Source organism: Eptatretus burgeri, chromosome 4 (assembly GCF_056783735.1).
Source record: "Eptatretus burgeri isolate ZD-2024b chromosome 4, Ebu_testis_v1, whole genome shotgun sequence".
Lineage (NCBI taxonomy): Eukaryota > Metazoa > Chordata > Myxini > Myxiniformes > Myxinidae > Eptatretus > Eptatretus burgeri.
Window position 1 is genome coordinate 108,060,504 of NC_140964.1, and position 22,015 is coordinate 108,082,518.

General features: G+C 43.1%; 1 protein-coding gene across 13 annotated transcripts in view; it reads left to right on the plus strand.

Annotated features, from left to right (window-relative positions):
- LOC147028865 (synaptic vesicle 2-related protein-like) overlaps window positions 1-22,015 on the plus strand; it is a 360,308-nt gene that overhangs the window by 96,343 nt on the left and 241,950 nt on the right. For 12 of the 13 annotated variants that reach the window (XR_015057745.1, XR_015057743.1, XR_015057747.1 and 9 more), the window contains 2 exons: window positions 8,010-8,117; window positions 11,063-11,174. Coding sequence is in view for 9 of the 13 variants with exons in the window: in XM_085879631.1 (XP_085735757.1) it covers window positions 8,010-8,117; window positions 11,063-11,174 (220 nt within the window). In the remaining 4 variants the exon portion in view is untranslated. The remainder of the gene's footprint in view (window positions 1-8,009; window positions 8,118-11,062; window positions 11,175-22,015) is intronic. The other variant, XM_085879633.1, reaches the window with a different exon arrangement.

Below are 22,015 nucleotides of genomic sequence, written 5' to 3' on the forward strand. Positions count from 1 at the left end.
TCTGCCCTCTTTGTGCTTCCACCTCACCCCCCCCCCCCCAGATATTTGCATGGTGCATGTAGTCCACCATAAATCCAACCCCCTTCAAGTGAAACTCTCAAAATCCAGAATCACTGCTCAACTCCACTCATTTGTTCCTCTTTTTCCCCACCTATGTAGCCAACTTCCAAATTCTCTTCAATCTCATTTTTCCCTCCGGGTCTTCAAGTATCACGTGCAGACTCCAAGCCTCGGGAGCATGGCAACCAATTAAATGAAATCTCCACAGTCATACATATCACATTCAAAACTATTAAAACTCAGTCATACACATATTTTGATGCAGTTTTACGTAGGCAACTCTTTGGTAGCCAATTTACCTCCAGCGACCCCTTTACTCCTTTCTCTTGGGCATTTGAATACATCACTTGGATAGGATACGAGTCATGTAGCAAAGTTGATCTCTTGTTTATTTTGAAGCAAGTGTGAAAGCTCCAGACGATTTACTGATGCTCACGACATGCAGTTGGAGACCGACCAGCCGCGTGCAGTAAGCATGCTCCATGGTGAATTCCCTCGTAGTAAGGACCACGCTGCTCCCCACCGTGCCATGCCATGAGAAGGTGGGAGGGGTGACCTTGGTGAGATGCCCACTTCAAGATGCCCAAAGTAGTTGGCATGGAATGTCAGTGTGATAACCATGGTGTTGCATTGGTTCCTTGTGAACTCAACCAGTCAGCCAGCAGGAAGAACCCTCGTATCTGCGAAGGTACATTGGGTTACATGCAGGACTGTGGTTAATGTGTGCCCTATGGTACAAGACTCACGTAGCCATCACAGCCTGCCTCCACCATGCATGCTCGCTTTGGCAAATATGGACTTGATTGCACTCCACCGCTCCATGGCCCCCACACTCTGCTGGAGCTGGATCTCTGGTTCACATCTCAAGTCTTTATCCTCCTCTCTGATCTCGAATGCTCATTGCTCACCTTATATTGTATCAATGCAAGGTCAACCCGAAGCCAGGTGACAGTCTGAATTCCAACACTGACCACAAGCCTGTCCATTGGTTGAGAGCATCGTGTCCCATAAAAAAAATCTTTCCCCCAGTTCATTCCACTGTACTGTAGGAGTACAATTGTCATGTTAATCGAACAATGCAGATTAAACAAAAACCATACTCAAAGTTCTGTTGATAATCCATCACTATGCCAAGTACCACTGACATTCATCTGTCTGCCCTTCACACATTAAACAGTAACTGTCTGCCCTTCCCACAGTCCCTTCGCACAGTAACCACAGTACTTACATAATTCCCGTTGCCTTTTACACAGAACTTAAGCATTCCCAATCATATAGTGTTCACACTAATCCGTAACAAAAGACAGCTGTTCAACACCATTTCAGATGCTCCCCCATTCAAAATCATGATCTTTACTACACCCGTTAACCCACTCCCATACGCCCACCCCCAATTTTGCTTCTGTATTATTCTTGTCCTTGCCTTGCATTGTTGTCCTACCCTACCCCTCATCATTACCCGCATCGCTTGTTTGTCCATCTCCATCTATTTTCTCCCTCATCCCTGCTCTTTGCATTTCCCCCTTCTCTTTCTGCTGTTCCTTTTGTTATGCTGTGTCCTAATCCGTTTTGTGTTCAACCTCTTCCAAGAGCCAGTTATAATATCACTTCCAGTTATAATATAATATGATTAATAGACTGCCGCTCAACGATTTCAATCATAACCGCGCTAGAAATCGAAATGTCAACATCACCGTCATGCCGAAAAAATAAAAAAAACCATGGAGTCTGGAACAATGACGGGTTCCTCTTGTAAACCCCATTTTTATATACCAATTCCCCTAAACGCTGCCAATACGCCATCATACGGTAGCTGTAAGTTAGAAACACGTTCAGTAAGTTCTGTGGTCGTCCAGAAGACGTTAAATACATCTGCATACGTCAATATGCGTTCGGGATACGTTGCTCATAGGTTCAGAGCACGTTACTCATAGGTTAGAAATAAGTTTCGGGTGCGCTAAACATTACCACGACGTGTTTCGACTTATGAGTAACTTACAAGTAATGTGTGTCGACGTGTTTCAACGATCGCATAACGTGCCTACAACTTATGGCCAGCATATGCGGAACGTGTGAGTCATACGCTGTCATATGTCTAAAAATTTTGAGCATGCTTAAAATTTGTCGACGTGTTCGGCGTACTACGACGTATGCCAGCGTGCTTCAGCGTGCTCTTAACGTATACAGAACTTACCCATAACGTATTCGACGTGTGCCAGCGTATTCGGCAAATTTTTCATACGTCGGCATACGCTGGCGAAAACGTCAAGGTGTGACAGGGCCTTGACACTTCAATGTCTAGTGTGGTTATGATTTGAATCATCGAGCCGCAGCCTTGTAATAGGTTACGCCACGTGATCGTCGACGATACGCTGCCGCGCACTATGCATACGTTAGACTATCATTGGGCATAGGTTGTGAACGCCAACAACACACGAAACATTCGTTGGTATAAGTTATCTATATGTTATCGAAACGTTCTGTGTACGTTACTAATATGTTATGCATACGTCCAACTCGTTATGAATGTGCCAAAAACTGAAAAAAACCATCAATAGTTCAGCGTACGCCAGCGTTTTACATATTTTTTGATACATTGCTATACGCTGGCTAAAACGTCAAGGTGTGACAGCGGCTTTACCCTTGCCACAGGAGATGGTATTGCATTTGGGTCCATTTGTTTGTTTCTCTGTTTGTTGGTTTATCTACACAGAACTTTCGTGTTTTTCTCCGCTACTGCTTGTCGGATTGAGACGCAAGTTTCACCATCGGTCCGACGATTCACGTAGAATGTTTTAATCATAATTGTGATGTCATAGGTCACATGCTGTGGCAGCCATGTTGGAAAAATGTGAAAACTTTGGACCTCGGTCTCTTGAACCATACCAAGGAAAAAATTGAAACTTGTCACGGGGCAAGTACTCTTCCTGTGGAATTAGTGTGATTTTTTTAATGACATCGTAGATGCCTTCTTTATGACATCTTAATTGCATATGTAGAATGCTACATCTGATCAGTATGAAAATTTTTGAGGGCCATCTCCGGATAAAATGGTCCAGAGAAAAAAGGTTGATTATGTCATCAGTCACGTGATTCAGCAGCCATATTGTTTTTTTTTCATAAAACCTTCAAAAATCTTCTTCTCTGAAGTGGCTGAACAAATCGAGGCAAAACTTTACATGTATGAACGACTATCCACAAGGAACAAAAGGTTCACACATTTGGCATCATAGGTCAGATGGTTTGGCAGCCATATTAGATTTACCCTAAAACCTATAAAAAATTATTCTCCAAAACAGCTGGACAGATCAAGAGGAAACTTCACATAAATGTTCCCCAAGCCTTGGTTGTGCAAGTTTGTTAAGGAATAATTGATAGGTCGCATGGTTTGGCAGGAATATTGGATTGAAGAAAAATATTTTTAAAACATTTTTCACTGGAACCGCTTAATCAATCAACATGAAACTTCAAAATTATGATCTCGTAGTGATGCGGACGGAATACACGTTTTAAATTTCAACTTGATCGGACACAAGGTCTGGCAGCCAGAATTATTTATTTATTTTTGATCTGGGTTGTTTTTTATTTTTATTTTTAAAAAGGCTGACTTGGCTGTGCCTGAATGGGTTTGAGGGTGCAGGTGTAGCAGCTGAAATGTGAATCCTATCCAGGTTCCTCCTGATTACTTCATCTTTGCTTTTTCTTGCTCGGGTTCCTTCGGATGACTCCAATGCAGGATTGTACCGATTTGGTCTTCCATTTGATTTGAACTGAATTTATTTTAATCCCATTCTAAATTAAATTGAATAATAATGAAAAACGTCATGGTTCAGGGTTAGGTGTCCAATGAAAGTGGGGTTACATCAAAGCAGGACATCTTGGTACCTGGTCATCACTGCCAGCAGTTATAAAGTGGCAGTTCTAATTATGTCTCTTATTAATTACATAATACACCAGTACACAAACGCTACACAAAACTACACAAACACCACACAAAACAATTTCTGGCGAGGGTCTGCAATCTCTAATTGCTCTTTCTAGTTTTACCAACTGTTTCCCACACCCACTTTTGATGTCTCCACCCCCTCTGTCCCATTATTCACAAGTCTCCCTTTAATTCCTTCCTTATACCTTTTTTTAATAAAATATAATACAAAATGACCAAAAAAAAACCGAGCTTTCTTTTGACCACTTTTTCGAAATCCCCTTCCTCCTTACCCACATTTGTCCAAATATTCCCATTACTCAACCCATCCCTTTCTACCATATCTAAAAAATATTCCCTTTTTTTCCTTTCTACCTTCCAGAAATGATCTCAAATAATGATAATTAAATTTCATTCATTCTCAACAAATTTCCAAATTAATTGTCACAAACTTACTTTCCTCATCTCCAATCTTCTTCCTCCTCCACTCTCACTCCATCAGTTTAACCTTTGAAAACAACAATTTAACAAGCTCAAATGAGCGGAGATCCTCGTCCTCTTAATGATGACGTCATAAAAACGAATATGACATCATTGTGATGTATCAGGTTTGCGATAAACTATCTGTGCCAATGCCCGGCTTGATTCCCGCAAACAAAATTCAAACAGCTTGCCTAGTTTCGGAGATAATGGCATAGGCGATTTCCATTAGCAGCGATATTATGACGTCAACTTTTTTCTCGGAAGAATTTCCAAAATCGGAGATGGTTACTGCCTGTGCATGGGCTTTCTGCATATACATGGCAAGTTTCACGAAGATCCGATGAAAACTCTGGGTTGTGAAACAAAAAATGTCAAAAAATAGGAATGACGTCATAAAAATTGATATGACGTCATAGTGATGTATCATATGCGCGGTAATTCATCTCTGCTAATGCCCTGTCAATTCCCGCAAACAGAATTCAAAAAGATTGGCAAGGATTGCAAACAGCTCTCTCTCGCTCTCCCCCCTCCTCGCTCTCCCCCCTCCTCGCTCTCCCCCCTCCTCGCTCTCCCCCCTCCTCGTTCTCCCCCCCTCCTCGTTCTCCCCCCCTCCTCGCTCTCCCCCTCCTCGCTCTCCCCCTCCTCGCTCTCCCCCCCCCTCGCTCTATCTCCCCCTCGCTCTCTCTCCTCCTCGCTCTACCTGGCTTCCTCGCTCTCTCTCCTCCTCCTCTCCCAGGCTTCCGCGCTCTCTCTCCTCCTCGCTCTCCCAGGCTTCCTCACTCTCTCTCCACCTCGCTCTCCCAGGATTCCTCACTCTCTCCTCCTCGCTCTCCCAGGCTTCCTCACTCTCACTCCTCCTCGCTCTCCCAGGCTTCCTCACTCTCTCTCTCTCCTCCTCGCTCTCCCAGGCTTCCTCACTCTCTCTCGTCCTCGCTCTCCCAGTCTTCCTCACTCTCTCTCTCCTCCTCACTCTTCCACCCCTCCTGTCGCTCCCTCCACTCCTTGCTCTCCCTCCCTCCCTCCTCGCTCTCCCTCTCTCCTCGCTCTCCCAGTCCTCCTCGCTCTTCCACTTTCTCCTCACTCTCCCACCCCTCCTTGCTCTCCTTCCCTCCTGACTCTCCCACCCCTCCACGCTCTCCACCCTCCACGCTCTCCACCCTCCTCGCTCTCCACCTCTCCTCGCTCTCCCTCCCCCCTCACTCTTCCACCACTCCTCACTCGCCGACCCTTCCTCACTCTCCCACCCCTCCTCACTCTCTCTCTCCCTCCCCCCTCCCTCGCCATTCCTCACCACAGGGAGTGTAGTAATGCGTCATAAATGAGCAGGGAAACAAACGTAATATGAATATGTGGGAAAAATACATGCCCAGACCAGGAAGAGCGAACATGGATTTGTTCACCCATGGGGGAGGGGGGGAGCCCTTCTCGTGGACAGCCCCTCGCTGCTCCTATGGTTGGCAGTGAGGGGAAGAGAGTGGCATCAATATGTGGGAGAATTGCAAGTCCAACCCAGCGGTTGCCCTGATACCTCATATGGAAGAGCACTGGTACAGTACACCAGATTCATGGGTTTAATTCCTGGTCTGGGTGTGTGTTTTTTTCCCACATATTCATAATATATGATATATATCTTCTTCTTCTTCTTTCGGCTGCTCCCGTTAGGGGTCGCCACAGCGGATCATCCGTATGATCCGCATAGTGATTTGTCACGTGTTTTACGCCGGATGCCCTTCCTGACGCAACCCTGGTCGCCTCTTACGACACAGGGATAATATATATATATATATATATATATATATATATATATATATATATATATATATATATATATATATATATATATATATATATATATATATATATATACATTCATACATACATACATACATACATACATACATACATACATACATACATACATACATACATATATATATATATATATATATTTCTTCTTCTTCTTTCGGCTGCTCCCGTTCGGGGTCGCCACAGCGGATCATCCGTATGATCCGCATACTGATTTGGCACATGTTTTACGCCGGATGCCCTTCCTGACGCAACCCTGGTCGCCTCTTATGACACAGGGATATGGTACACCTATTTTAACCAGGGTATACACCGGCCCAGCACACTGGCACTCATTTCGCCGACCTCGGAAGGATGACAGGCTGAGTCAACCCCCTGGTGTATTAATTCAGTGGCCCAACGGGGCTTGAACTCAGGACCTTTTGGATCCCAAGCCGCTGCCCTAACCACTGCGCCAACACCAGGATATATATATATATATATATATATATATGTATATATATATATATATATATATATATATATATATATATATATATATATATATATATATATATATATATATATATATATATATATATATATATATATATATATATATGTATATATATGTATATATATATATATATATATATATGTATGTATATGTATATATATATATATATATATATATATATATATATATATATATATATATATATATATATATATGTATGTATATGTATATATATATATATATATATATATATATATATATGTATATATATATATATATATATATATATATATATATATGTACACATATACATATATATATATATATGTATATATGTATATATATATGTATATGTGTATATATATATATATATACACATATACATATACATATACATATACATATACATATACATATACATATATATATATATATATATATATGTATGTATGCGTGGGGTGTTTGTTATTCATATTGTAGTGTGTTTGCTTGCTTGCTTGATTTGTACCATGGCTAAAAGGAAAGGGTTGGAATAGAAATCAGAATAGAAGATAGATATATAGTTAATAGACCTAGCTATTAGACCCAGGCAACGCACTTTGTCCCGTTAACCCACTGACATGAGGGGAAGGTCTGACTGCATGAACACTAATGAAATATCTGACTGGGGATTACTGTACTTTGAGTGCCATTGCCTTCGAGGCATGCGATTTTGCAGAACCACAAATATATATATATATATATATATATATATATATATATATATATATATATATATATATATATATATTTGTTTATTTACTTTTTTTATTGCCTCTGTGCAGAGGCAGCTTTCGAACAAATGTTGTATCGGTGTAAATGTTATTTAGTTTTCTGCTGTCATTATGATGTATGATTTGTTATATATCCCAGAACAGTCTTTATTCTGCAGGTGTCACCAACCATAAAAACCTTCCTTGAGTAGCCCTTTTTCAAATGAAGTATGGTTGTTAAACATTTACTCCTCGTGTGTTTGAAAGCAGCGGAGGAGGGAGGGAGGAGTAGTGTCAGGCGATGCCAGAGTTCATACTTTGGTGGGGTTATTAATCTGGCTCCTAGATTACAATGCCCTGATACAGCTATGAAAATAGCAACCATAGGAATGTGACATTTTCCACACTTTTTAACTTTGATAAATTGTATTGATTCCCAACTCGGTATAAAAATCAGTTCTTAATGTTTCTGTTCACATGTCTACAGCGAGTGACGGTACTGACACTACAAGTGCAAATTGCATACAGCCGTGTCAGACATTGAAACCAACAGACTATTTCACCATGATGTGGACAAGTGTTGCTGAGTTACCAGGTGTGTTCATACTCAATCAACTCGTGTAGTTTAATTTCCACATAACTTGTTGCACTCCTGCTTAAAAAAAACCAGAGAGTTGGTGTCAAAGCCCCCCAATGCTCGCCTGTTTATGCATTTATCGTTTTTAAAAGACTACTCTAATAATATTTTTATAAAGCATTGCAGTGAAGTCTGATCCAAATAATTTTAAAGCAATTTATGTATTTGTATATTGTTATCAGTAAAAAAAATAGTGTGGTAGATAAAAACATTAGAAAGGAAATAACTTGCACCAAAAACTTTAGCATTTTCATGCTCACACTCACGCTGACGCTCACGCCAGGGGTATCGCTATAACTCTCTGTTCTTTGAACAGGCGAGCTAAAAACCAGAGTTGGTGTCAAAGCCACCCAATACTTGCCTGTTATACATTTATCGTTTTTAGCTCGCCTGTTCGAAGAACAGAGAGTTATAGCGATACCCCTGGCGTGAGCGTCAGCGTGAGTGTGAGCATGAAAATGTTAAAGTTTTTGGTGCAAGTTATTTAGAAGCTTGCCATTCATTTAATATGTGTAGGAGGATGCTGATATTTGGCATGGAGGTTCCTTTGGGGTATACTATTAGTGTAGTGAAGTTGACATTAAAAATAATTTCAAATGTTTTTAATTTTTGACCTGTTTTGAACTTAACTTTTTGTAGCACATCAACGTTAAAGTTTTTGGTGCAAGTTATTTAGAAGCTTGTCATTCATTTAATATGTGTACTAGGATGCTGATATTTGGCATGGAGGTTCCTTTGGGGTATACTATTAGTGTAGTGAAGTTGACATTAAAAATAATTTCAAATGTTTTTAATTTTTGACCTGTTTTGAACTTAACTTTTTGTAGCACATCAACGTTAAAGTTTTTGGTGCAAGTTATTTAGAAGCTTGTCATTCATCTAATATGTGTACTCGGATGCTGATATTTGGCATGGAGGTTCCTTTGGGGTATATTATTGATGTAGTGAAGTTGAAATTTAAAAATAATTTCAATTTTTTTTTAATTTTTGACCTGTTTTGAACTTAACTTTTTTGTAGCACATCAACGTTAAAGTTTTTTCCTTTCTCATGTTTTTATCGACCACACTATTTTTTACTGATTACAATATACAAATACATATATTGCTTTAAAATTATTTGGATCAGACCACTGCAATGCTTTATTAAAGATATTATTAGACTAGTCTTTTAAAAACGATAAATGTAGAAACAGGCAAGCATTGGGTGGCTTTGACACCAACTCTCTGGTTAAAAGACTAGTCTAATAATATTTTTTATAAATCATTGCAGGGAAGTCTGATCCAACTAATTTTAAAGCAATATATGTATTTGTATATTGTAATCAGTAAAAAAAATAGTGTGGGAGATAAAAACATTAGAAAGGAAATAACTTGCACCCAAAACTTTAACATTTTCACGCTGATACTGACGCTGACGCTCATGCCGGGGGTATCGCTACAGCTCTCTGTTCTCCGAACAGGCGAGCTAAAAAAAAAAGGAAGCAGTAAACATTTTATTGGAAAGCAAGATTATGTGCAGCATGGTCGAATCTGTTTTCACTATTAATGAATTTGAACTCCGTTTGGGAAAGGTGTGTGTGTGTGTGTGTGTGTGTGTGTGTGTGTGTGTGTGTGTGTGTGTGTGTGTGTGTGTGTGTGTGTGTGTGTGTGTGTGTGTGTGTGTGTGTGTGTGTGTGTGTGTGTGTGTGTGTGTGTGTGTGTGTGTGTGTGTGTGTGTGTGTGTGTGTGTGTGTGTGTGTGTGTGAGAGAGAGATATATATATAGATCATTAACAGTTCTGTCAGTGAGGCTTCTCTTGTTGATGTGACATTGATTTGGTGGAACATCCACTGCACTGTTTCATAAATTGGAAAACATTTTCAGTGGTTGTGAGGGGGTGCAGTCGAACACGTAAAAAAAATCTGTTAAATTGACAGTTTTATTTTACAATAACAGCTCGATTCAGTCGTAAGCCAAATTGATGTATGTATGACATAATGTAGTATTACTACTGTGTAAATGTGAGATATCACATGTATGGTTATGTTATGGAATGTGCGATAAGGATTACAAATTTATGAGAATACAAGAAAGCCTATAGCAAGGAAGGTACATCTCTGAAAAAAAAGCATTACAGCTTTACATCCATGGGTAAAGCTCCATGCTTTAAACGGTTAGATATAATTAATTAGTTTGCCTTGCTGGATTGACTGAGCATATAGGCACACAGCTGAGGTCGTAGATCGACTGATGTGGACCCACCATTTGGAGAGGATCTCGGCTGAAAGAGTCAAAACTTCAATGAAGAATGGAGTCCAGCTGGAGTTTGAGACAGTTATAAAACCTGTTACTCTCTTAAAAATTACTCGAGGTATTACTTTAGGCAAACAACTATATTGAAGTTTGCGATGAAAATAATGTTTTTAAACAAAAGTTTAGGCTCTTGGAGGAGCTCAACAACCAATAAGGGGTGGCCAATTTACTGATTACCAAAAGGTATGTGGGATTACCTGTCAGGAAGTAGATGATGCAACGATTGGTCCCCATGGAAAGGTAGTGGTTGCAGAAAGAGTATATTTCAGTGCATAAGAGTACCTAGATGCATTGGAGATAGAGGGGCACAGGAATTTTTGCAGGATTGTCGGTAGCTTGGTTGTAGATTGGTTATGGTTTCTGTGGTTCGTGTAGCACAGACAAGACATCATCGTCCAAATGGCCTTCTTCTGCACCCAAGGTACTTGTATACCTCATTGTACATATTAGCCGTATGCGGTACTTCTACGACCTTTGCGTACTGTTTCCAACAATTCTATGAATGAGATTGAATGAATTGTTGTGAACAGTTCTTATTGAGAAATGGCGGTTGTTCTTGCTTGTAGCATAACGTCTTATGTGCCTCTTTTTATCATTTATCTTTGCAACAGGAATTCTTGTTGCAACTTGGGCTGCAGATGTTCTGGGAAGGAAACCTACAACTATTTGTACTCTGCTACTCTTCTGTGTCAGCCTCTTGTGCCTGATGGCTTGTGTCAATAGGTAACTTTATTTTATCATTCTTTACTCTCACTTCATTTTTGTGGTGCAGGAGGTTAATGCTGGTGTTTGGACCAGTATCCCAATAAGTGGAAAAGAGAAGATTATGTTGTGACATTAATGAAATAATTGGTGTGCTGAAGGGGGACAAGATTTGAACTTGGCCTCATGAGATGTAATCTCTTAGGAAGAGTGGTTGATGAAAGACTAAAAGAGATTTTTGTTTCTCACAGAGATCGTTCCAAAAATGAGTACCACAAAGGGAAGTTTGTGAGCAAAGAATTTTGTGAATTATTCTTTGCTCTTGCATAAAAATATCAGTCATTGTGATGAATCTAAGCACCTTCACTTTAATCCTAAGAAGAAATCTTCTCCCTTTTCTTCTTCTTTCATGGCCACTCATCCCACATTGTGGGGTTGGCCAGGGGAAGCTCAGCTTGAGTCTTCACGAACCAGCTGCCCAGGCATGACGTTCAACTAGTTGGGGCAGGAGTTTGGAATTTGGCCATGGTGTCAATGATGGCTCACCTTCTCTTTACAAAGGACACCATGGGATCTTTAACATCCACCAACGAATGCTGGCTGATAGGACACCCATTTGGCATCCATCCGAGAGACAGCACACATTGATGAATTACCCTGCCTGTGAAACACCAGGATGGCAGTTTAATAGCTGGGTCGGGAATCGAACCCAGGCGAGACAGCTTAGAGGCAGGTGTGTGTACCTCTCGGCCATTCTGCCAGCCCCTTCATTTCAATCCTAAAATTAAATCTAAAAACACCAAAGTACATGGACAAGCACAAATTTGAAATGCTTATCAAAGCAATACACATGTATCCTGGCCTTGTGACAAAATACTAATAATCATGGAAGCTGATGTTTCTGCCTTAATGGCATCATCAGTCAGGAAAAAAACATCTTCAAAGCAGAGCTACTTGTTAAGTCAAGCTGGATACTATTTACCACCCCACCAGGTCCAGGGGCAGCACTTCTTTTGCATATCTAGTGGGCAAAACTCCCTGCCACTCATGGCATTTTAGGATTTTTAAGGCCTTTCAGTAGGCCATCCTGATGTGAGCTTCTGTCGCATTTTAGATGTCAATATTGTATAGGGATGTTGACAGGACTTTTAGGTAGTTTGAGCATTGATGGGTGATTGTGTGCATGCTTACGGAGTGCTGTTGGTGGGGGTCTTGTCAATGGGTGTTGTGTGGTGTAAGTTTTTAACCAAGCCAGTGCCCCCTCCCCTGAGGGGGTGAAGAAAAAGAAAAAAATTGAAAGAAAAAAGAGACAAAAACTTTAAAAAATTAAAAAATAATAATTAATTTTTTTTAATTATGCATTTTCTTCTTTGGATCTTGTGCAGAAAAATGAGTCTGGTGTTCGCAGATGTATGATGGTCTGAATGACCCCCACCTATGTTAGATTTATGTGATCATGTGTGTGTGTGACCCCCACCTATGTGATCATGAACAATGCATTCTATGCCATGCTGGAGTCTGTGGTTAATAATTGCCCCAAGTGAGATACTTTCAGTCTTGAGGGATTTCAATGCATTGACTGAAACTGATAGGGATGGTTATGAGACATATGTTGGTCTCCATGGGTCTGGAACTGTCAACCAGAATAGCACTAATTTCATTGACTTTGCAAGAAGTCATGGACATAGGGTGGCTGGTTCATGGTTTCAGCGCCCACAGGCTCATCGCTGGACATGGTATTGCAATGCTGGTAGTGTGGCAAAGGAGGTTGATCATGCACTCATTGATGGTCGCTGGAGGATGATCCAGAATTGCAGGGTCTACCAGAGTGCTCAGTTCCTCAATACCGACCACAGGCTTGTGGAAGCAACTCTGAAGTTGCAGCTTAAATGCGGGAGAATGGAACCATCCTCACTGAGGTTGGATGTTGGCAAGCTCAAGGAGGAGAGGGTAGCTGAGGAGTTTGTGAACAGGCTGAGTGGGGATTTAGAGGGTCTGGGTGCTTTGGGGAATCATGAAGAGTTGTCAACTGCTTTCAAGACCACCATCCTTTATTATGCCGGTTGATGTCTTGGAACTCACCGTAGGAGCTGTTCAGGGAGTTGAGGTGTAAAACTGTGCATTCACTGAGGGTGGACAAGGAGCCCTATGTGTGAGGAATCTGCACAGGTGATGGGGTAGAGCATCACCTGTGGTCAAGTGATTCTCATCCTGCTTACAGGGGAATTCACTCATTGCGTTCCTCCAAGCCCGTCCTTCAGTGTACGGCAGTTAGAGCAGAGGGTGGTGGGCTCTTGACAGAGGAGTCTGAAGTGAAGTCCCGCTGGGCCATTGACTTTGAGCGGCTGTACCAAGCTGATCCACCAGCTGTTTCATTGGATGTCAGGTGTGCTTCGATCCCTATTGCTGACACTCGAATCAACTGTGATCCACCTTTCTTTGTGGAAACACAGGCTGCAGTGAACCGGTTGAAATGGGGTAAAGCTCCTGGGATCTGTCGCATCCATGTTGAACTTCTCAAGGCTGGTGGAAATGCTCTACTCATGTTGCTGCATGCAGTTCTAACACTGGCATCATCACAACTGACTGTAAGAAGGCATTGTTGTCCCTCTCTGGAAAGGGAAGTATGATCGCCAGGACTGCAACAACCACCAAGGGGTGATGCTGCTCTCGGTGCCAGGCAAGGTCTTTTCTTGGATAATTACACTGGTCAACAACAAATTTGTTGTCTGCATTTTTTAAGCTGATTTAGGACGAATCTGATGCGCTGAATCCAAAACTCACATTAGTTTTGTTCAATCAGGTCAAGTTTTTGAGATATGGCCACATGTCGTTTTTTACATTTTTGTTCACATGTACGCATGTGTGGAGCATTTTAGAAGAAGTTGGTGGGGGTAAAATGTCATGTCAAATAATTGTTTTGATTGGAAATAATTATTTTAATGACAAGAAGTATTCAGGTACGATAGTTCTGGGTGATTATGTCGAAAAGGGATCAGTTTGAAGTCATAAAACCTCAAAATCTTCCAAAAATTGGTGAGGCAAAGCATAAAGTTCGTGGATCAAAACTAAAGTTAATGGGGCAGATTTTGTAATAATGTGATACAAAAAAGTTGTATTTCTTGAAATAACGAACTCTGAAGAATGTACAATACCTACATGCGCCAATTTATGACATGCGCTTCTGCTCAAGCTTGGAGTGCCACAGTACGAACCCAAAGATTGGAGACTGTTCATTGACAGCAGCAAGCGATCACTGAAATGTGTTCTGCTACACAACGGCAACCAGTTTGCCTCTGTACCCATCGCTCACTCGACTACACTGAAGGAGAAGTATGAAGCGGTGAAGTACGTGCTGGAGAAAATTGGTTATGATCAGCATAAGTGGTTTATTTGTGTTGACCTGAAGATGGTGAACTTTTTGTTGGGACAACAGTCTGGCTTCACCAAGTACCCATGTTTTCTGTGCATGTGGGATAGTAGGGACCGTGCTCAGCATTACACGAAGAAGGACTGGCCTGTGCGGGAGGAATTGGTGCCATGCAAAGAAAGGAACGTCATCAACGACCCTCTAGTGGACAGAGACAGAATACTCTTCCCACCGCTGTACATCAAGCTCGGCTTAATCAAGCAGTTCACCAAGGCTCTGGACAAAGATGGTGACTGCTTCACTTACTTGTGCCAGGCTTTTCCAGGATTGACCATGGAGAAGTTGAAAGCTGGCATCTTTGATGGTTCTCAGATCCGTCAGCTCATCAGAGATCCAGAGTTCAAAAACTCAATGAACGAAGTGGAACTGGAAGCGTGGAAGACATTTGTTTTGGTAGTGAAGAACTTTCTTGGCAACAATAAGGCCAGAAACTGCGCAGAACTTGTCAACAACATGCTGACTGCTTTCAGAAACCTGAGCTGCAACATGAGCATCAAGATGCACTACCTATTTTCACATATGAACCGGTTTCCTGAGAACCTGGGTTCAATGAGTGACGAGCAGGGGGAGAGATTCCATCAGGACATGAAGGAGATGGAGACCAGGTATCAGGGTCGCTGGGACGCAGTCATGATGGCTGACTACTGTTGGAATCTGAAGAGAGACCTCCCTGCCGCTGAACATTCCAGGAGTTCGAAGAAACGGAAGTTCAAGCCCTGAAGTTTGAACAGTGGTGACGCAGCATGCAATTTACTTGTACTTACCTTTATCAATGCCCACCATTCAGATGACAGTAATCGATGTTTCTATCATGTAATCAATAAATGTTGTTGGCAAAACATTTTTTTTTCTTAAAAACATGTTTAGGATGATATGTGTTGACAAAAATCAGCTGATAATGCCACAAAAATGTAATTGATTTTGTCACAAGATCTGATTTTTTCAAATCAACTTAGCACAAAAACCTGACCTGATGGAGAGAAACGGATGCCATTTCCTGATTCAGCAGTGCCAGAATACCCTAATTCACTTGTAGAAATCTAGACAACATTCAGAAAAGTAAAAAATTGTTGACCAGTGTTATTGATAGAGTTTGCCACCATCTGCTTAAACACCAGCACCCAAAGCAGTCAGGCTTTACACCAAAGAGGTCAATGATTGACTGTATGCCTGCCCTTTGCGTCCTCACAGAATGCCGATGAGAGTTTCGGCACCGGCTGCTTGCAGCCTTTGTTGTTCTCTGCAAAGGGTTTCATTCAGTGAATCGGGATGCCCTCTGGAGGATTCTTGGTCTTTGTGAGGAGCCACAAAAACTGATCATTCTGAAGTCTGAACTATACTCTGGTACTGAGAGTGCTGTGAGATGTGGTGATACCATCTCCGACTTATTTCCAGTTGTTACTGGAATTTGTCAGGGGTGTGTTGTCGCTCCCACACTTTTTAATGTTTTTATGGACTGGATTCTGGGGAGGATGTTAGAGAGATCAAGCTGCTGTGCATTGTTTGGGAATGTCAAGATCTCTGACCTTGATTTCAGAGATGATGCAGTCATCTTTATGGAGACTGGGTATCCTTTTGGGGGCCCTCAATATGCTGAATGAGGAGTCAGAGCCACTGGGATTATGGCTTTCCTTGGTCAAAACTAAGATCCAGGCTTTCAATGACATCTCGAATGCTGCAATGTCATCAGTACCCATTTGAGGTGAGGATGTTGAGGTGATGGAGAGATTTTTTTTTTTTTTTTTTTTTTTTTTTTTTTAATACCTTGGTCGAGGCTCGTATGAGAGCTAACACACAACTCACAGCAAGGAGGCATGAGACAAGAGGGGCGGGAGTGGAAGGGACAAAACATTGGGGAACAGACACAGGTGAACTGTGGAAGGGAGAGGGATGGGGATGGGACGGGGAACATGGCGAGGGGAAGATGGACATTAAAGGGACTTTCAGGAAGGAAAGCAGGAGAATTGAAGGAAGTGGGCTTGGGTGGATTATCGGGGTAGAAAAGATCGAGGATTTGGATGGGGGAAGATAAGAGGTGGTGGTGAACAGCTGTTTTGAAAGCCTGAAGGGAAGAATGGGAAAGAATAGAGTGAGGAAGTTTATTCCAAAGGCGGGAAAAAGAGGAATGAAAGAGTGAAGATGAGCAGTGATTCGTGATTTTGGTAGTTTTACCAGAAGGGGGTTGTTGGCGGACCTTGAGCGCCCTGTGGAAATGTGGTTGGGACAAATCGCAGAGAGAGCAGGGGGGCAAGGCTGGAGAGGAGTCGGTAGAAGACAGAAAGACCACCGACCAACCTGCGGTGATTGAGTGAGAGGCCCAAAGACTCAGCTTCATTGCGGGAGATGCCAATGATCTTAAAAGCCCTGGTTTCGACAGCGTGAAGTCGAGAAAGGTGGGAGGCAGGAGCACCAGCCCAGAGGGGAGAGCAGTACTCCATCAGGCTACGGACAAAAGCTTTGTAAGTGGTCAGGAGCTCAAGAGGGCCGAGGAAGGACTTTGCACGACGGAGGATTCCCAGTCGGCGACTGGCTTTTGAGGCAAGGTTGGAAATGTGACTTTCCCAGGAAAGGTCATGGCAGATAGTGAGACCCAGAAGCTTGAAAGAAAAGACTTCTTCCAGAGGATTGTTGAGAAAGTGGATGGGGGGTTTTGTAAACGGTCCTTTCGAAGAGACATAGTGAGAGTGTGAGATTTGTCTGGATTGAAAGACATGTTCCACGTGTTGGACCAGTTTGTGATTTTATCCAGATCTGCAGTGAGCGAAGAAGCTGCTGCTTGCCGGTCTGAGGGATGACAGATGGTACGGCAGAGGGTTGAGTCATCGGCAAAGAGAAATAGAGGATTTTCCAGAGAGTCCGAGAGATCATTGATGAAAACCAGAAAAAGAACAGGGCCCAGAACGCTACCTTGAGGAACTCCAGCCTGCACAGGAAGAGGGGATGAAAGAACTCCATTTAGGGCCACACGTTGACTGCGACAGGAGAGGAAGTCTGCGAGCCATGAGTGGAGATGGCCTTGAATACCATGGGAAGAGAGTTTGGTGAGTAGGGCAGGGTGCCAGACTGTGTCAAAAGCACGTGATATGTCCAGGGATACGGCTCGGATTTCCTGTCTGGCATTGAGGACCTCCATCCATTGATGGGAGAGCAGTAGCAGCATATCTAGGGTAGAGTGACCTGGTCTGAAACCAAATTGATGATTGGAAATCAAGCCATTGGAGAAGAGGAAGGAATTCATGTCTGAAGCGATGATGGATTCCATAACCTTGCTGATGATTGGGAGAAGGCTGATTGGTCTATAGTTACAGGGATCTGTTTTTGCACCTTTTTTATGCAGGGCAGTGATGTTAGCAGATTTCCAAGCAGATGGCAGATGACCTTGGGAAAATGAGAGGGTGAATAGAACAGAGAGAGGGTGAGCAAGAGCAGAAGAGCAGGCTTTGAGGACACGTGGGCTGATGCCGTCTGGACCGGTTGCAGAATCTGACTCGAGGTTTGAAAGCAAGCTCTCCACCTTGTCAGGAGAAAAGGATACAGAGTCCAGGGACAGTTGGGTGCGACTGGGTAAAGTGGGTAGAGATAGTGATGGGTTTGGGACACAAGATTTAGCTGCAAACACCGAGTTTAGACATTCAGCTTTATCACGTGTGGAATCAGCAGTGCGGCCATTTGAGGTAAGGGAGGGGATGGAGGGGGAACATACACCAGAAACAGATTTGATTAAACGCCACCAGGATTTTGAGGAGGGAGAGAGGTTTGAGAGTTCAGACTTGAGATGAGAAAGATGTTGTTTTCTGGCTCTCCTGAGGGTAGCTACACACTTGTTCCGAGCTTTGTGGAAAGAACTGAGATTGCCCTCAGTTGGGTTTGCTTTCCATGAGGCAAAGGCAAGTTGTTTCAGGACAACTGCCTCGCCACAAGCTTCAGTAAACCAAGGGCGGGAGGAAGGGTAAGACAACTGAACACGAGAGGGGATAAATCTGTGCATGAGGGAGAGCAAGTTTCTTTGAAAGAATTCCCAGGATGAGTTGATGTTTGAGAAAGTAGTGATAGGAGACCAGTCTGTAAGTTTGATGGCTGCTCGGAGACCCTGCCAGTCGGCTTAAGTGAAATGCCAGACTCGACGGCGGTGAGGTGGTTCTCTGATAACAGCCAGAGAGATGTCCACTTTAATAAGGACGTGGTCAGAAGAACCAATTGGAGCGAAGGAAGAGCAGCAGATATTGTCAGGGAAATTTGTCAAAATCAGATCCAGAAGAGATGGAGTACCATTGGTTGAGATCCGGGTCGGGAAGTTGACCGATTGAGTCAGTCCCAATGAGTCACAGAAAGCTTTTGCTGATGTCCCATGGCAGGTGAGAGAGGTACCCACACCTAGCCAACTGGCGTGATGACAATTGAAGTCGCCACATAAGAGGAAGAGAGAGTTTGGATGAGAAGATAGAAGATGGTCCATGTTTTCGGAGAGTGAGGTGTAGATGGAGTCATCACTGTTCGGTGGACGGTACAGTACACATATAAACATGAGGTGGGAGTGGAGGGGAAGCCGAAGCCAGAGGTATTCCTGGGGGTGTGGGGGAGTGAGAGCAGTGCAGGGAGAGTGAGGAATAGAGTCTTTGATGAAGAGAGCAACACCTCCACCAGGACGAGGCTCAGGTCTGTCATACCGTAAGAGGGAGTAACCAGGGAGAGATACTTGGGAGTCAGACACGTCTTGGGAGAGGAAAGTTTCTGTTAGGCAGATAATGTCTGGTTTGTCAGTGGCAACCTGCATGGAAAGATCTGAAAGGTTTGAGCGAAGGCCCCGGATATTTGAGGTCCACACTTTTAATGAAGAGGTAGGGGAGGAGGCTTTTGGTGCAGGAGGTGGAGGGGGCGGGGGAGGGTCGGACGAGGGACGAGGGGGGAGGTAAGGAGGGTTGCTGAAGGAGTGTGGGGTATTGCAGAATAGCGAGGGGAGGGGGCCGAATGAGGAGGAGAAAAGGCTCTGTGGTGCTGTGAGAGAGGGGGGACAAGAGACAAGGAAGATGGCAGTTGAGGATTTGAGGAGGTGGAGTGAAGAGATGGAGGTGAGAGGGCAGTGGAGGGAGGCAGGTTGGTGGATGAGAGGGGGGCAACTTAGAGAAGGAAGAGTGAGGGGGATGAAAGGTGGGAGAAAGGTGAGGGGGAATTTTTGAAAGAGGTGAGAGGGAGGCTTGGAGGGAGAAGAGTGGGATGGTTGCTTTGAGAGTGAGAGTGAGGGGTGAGGGGTGAGTTGGCACTGAAGTTGGAAAAAAATAATGGTTGATGGAAAGCGAGCATCCATGGCAAACTGTGGTTTTTAAAAGTTTTAGGTCAGAGATGCGATTTAACACAATTCTTGATGGATGCAATGAAGGCGAATTCAGAGCATGGAGAGAAGAAGCGCTGTAATAGTTGGATTTTTTAGGCAAGGAATGAAGGAGAGGTCGAAATGAGAGCAGTCTGTTAAAATAGCAGAAGAGTAGTGCATTGTGAAACAGTAAAGAGTACCACATGTGTGAGAGAGGAAGATGAAGCATTATAAGATCGTTTTTGTTGTTAATATTAATGTATGAGAGAGTTCAACAGATTAGGTCATGGAAGTGTAAAAAAAAAAAAAAGAAATCGAGGAAGACGAGGAGGAAGTTAAGAGGAAGAAGTAGCAGAATCGGGAGAAGGTTGTTGTTGTTGTTGTTGGGTTTTTTTTTTTTTTTTTTTTTTTTTTTTTTTTTTTTTTTGAGATAAGAAAGAGATTAGTTGGGAGAATGGGGGATGTTTGGAAAGTGGGGAGGATGAAAATTGAAGGTAATGGGGAGGATAGAAATTGAAGGTAATGGGGAGAAAAAACAAACACACAAAAAAAAAAAACGATCGAACACCAAGTGGAACCGGTAGGCCTCAAGCCTAGGACTAGGCCTCAAACACCAGGTGAGAACGTCGACATAAATACTCACAAAATAGCACGATTTTTGAAACAAAACCGAACTAGGAACACACAGATGCACTTACCTTGGCAATGATATTCATGTCTCCATTGTCTGTGAGCCAGAGGTCAATAGACGTCTGGGTCGGACCTGGGGGGTCATGGATTCAATGGATCATGTGGTGTGGTGCTGTCGGTACCTGTGTGGGAAGACGAAAGTCTGTCTTCAGGTCCTTTGTCATTCCAGTCTTGCTCTACGGATGTGAGACTTGGACTCTGACCATGGATCTGAGAAGGAGACTTAATTTCTTTGGTATCAGGTCTCTTCAGATAATCCTTGTCTATTGCTGGTCGGACTTTGTGTCCAACGAGCGGTTGCTGAGAGAGACTCAAATGAGATATGCTGCCTGTATAGTCCGTGAGCGTCAGCTGCGGCTGTATGGACATGTGGCTCGTTTTCCTGATGCTGATGCTGCTCACCAGATTCTCTCAGTGAGGGAGCCTTATGAGTAGAGGAGGCCAATGTCCCGACCACGTGCCTCATGGTTGCAGCAGGTTGATTAGCATCTCAAGGAGATGGGGATGTGTCAGGCATTTGCCTGGGGGATATCCAGATAGTCTCCTGGAGTACCAGTGGAAAGTGGATGCAGTGATGCACTGCTCCGACACATGCTCGCATACCTGACCTGACCTGACCTGGGGTGGGGGTCGGGCTGGGGGGCGTGGGGGGGGGAATGTAACATAATTGACTAATCTTTAACATACGTTGAACTAAATGTTTTTTGTTGGAGGGCTAGGGTGGTAGGAGCCAGAGAAAGGAGTGGTGTGGGTGAATGTAAAGTAATTGGGAAATCTTTAACTTACATTGGATTAAAGAAAAAAATGTATGTCCGTTTCGTGAAAAAAATCATTATTACTTTGAAAATGTAATTTAAGTGTCATTATTACTGCACGGACATGAGTTGAAGATTTGTTTTTGCATAAGCACCCTTTCATTTATGTCCGCCATTCTTATTTTTGGTGGAAGGAGGGAGGTGGGGGCTGGGATATGAGGAGTTGGGGGGAAGGGGGCAAATGGGATTGGGGGAAGGAGGGAATGCAGCCCAACACACCTTCCAGTTAAGGCTTATTGACTTGGTAGAATTAAACATTTACATATATCCAGGATCAACAAATGGATCGTGTACATGTTTCACAAAATACACGGATATGTACAGGCATGCTTTGAACCACCGACCTCCCAGACTCGGAGGGGACGCTGGTGCGCTTTTCATGACGGATGAGTCTGATACTCTTCAGTATAACCTTGCCAATTTTTTTTTTTTTTTGTATACCTTGGTCGAGGCTCGGATGAGAGCGAACACACAACTCACAGCAAGGAGGCATGAGACAAGAGGGGCGGGAGTGGAAGGGACAAAACAGTGGGGAACAGACACATTAGGTGAACTGTGGAAGGGAGAGGGATGGGGATGGGACGGGGAACATGGCGAATTCCCAGAGGAACTTGCT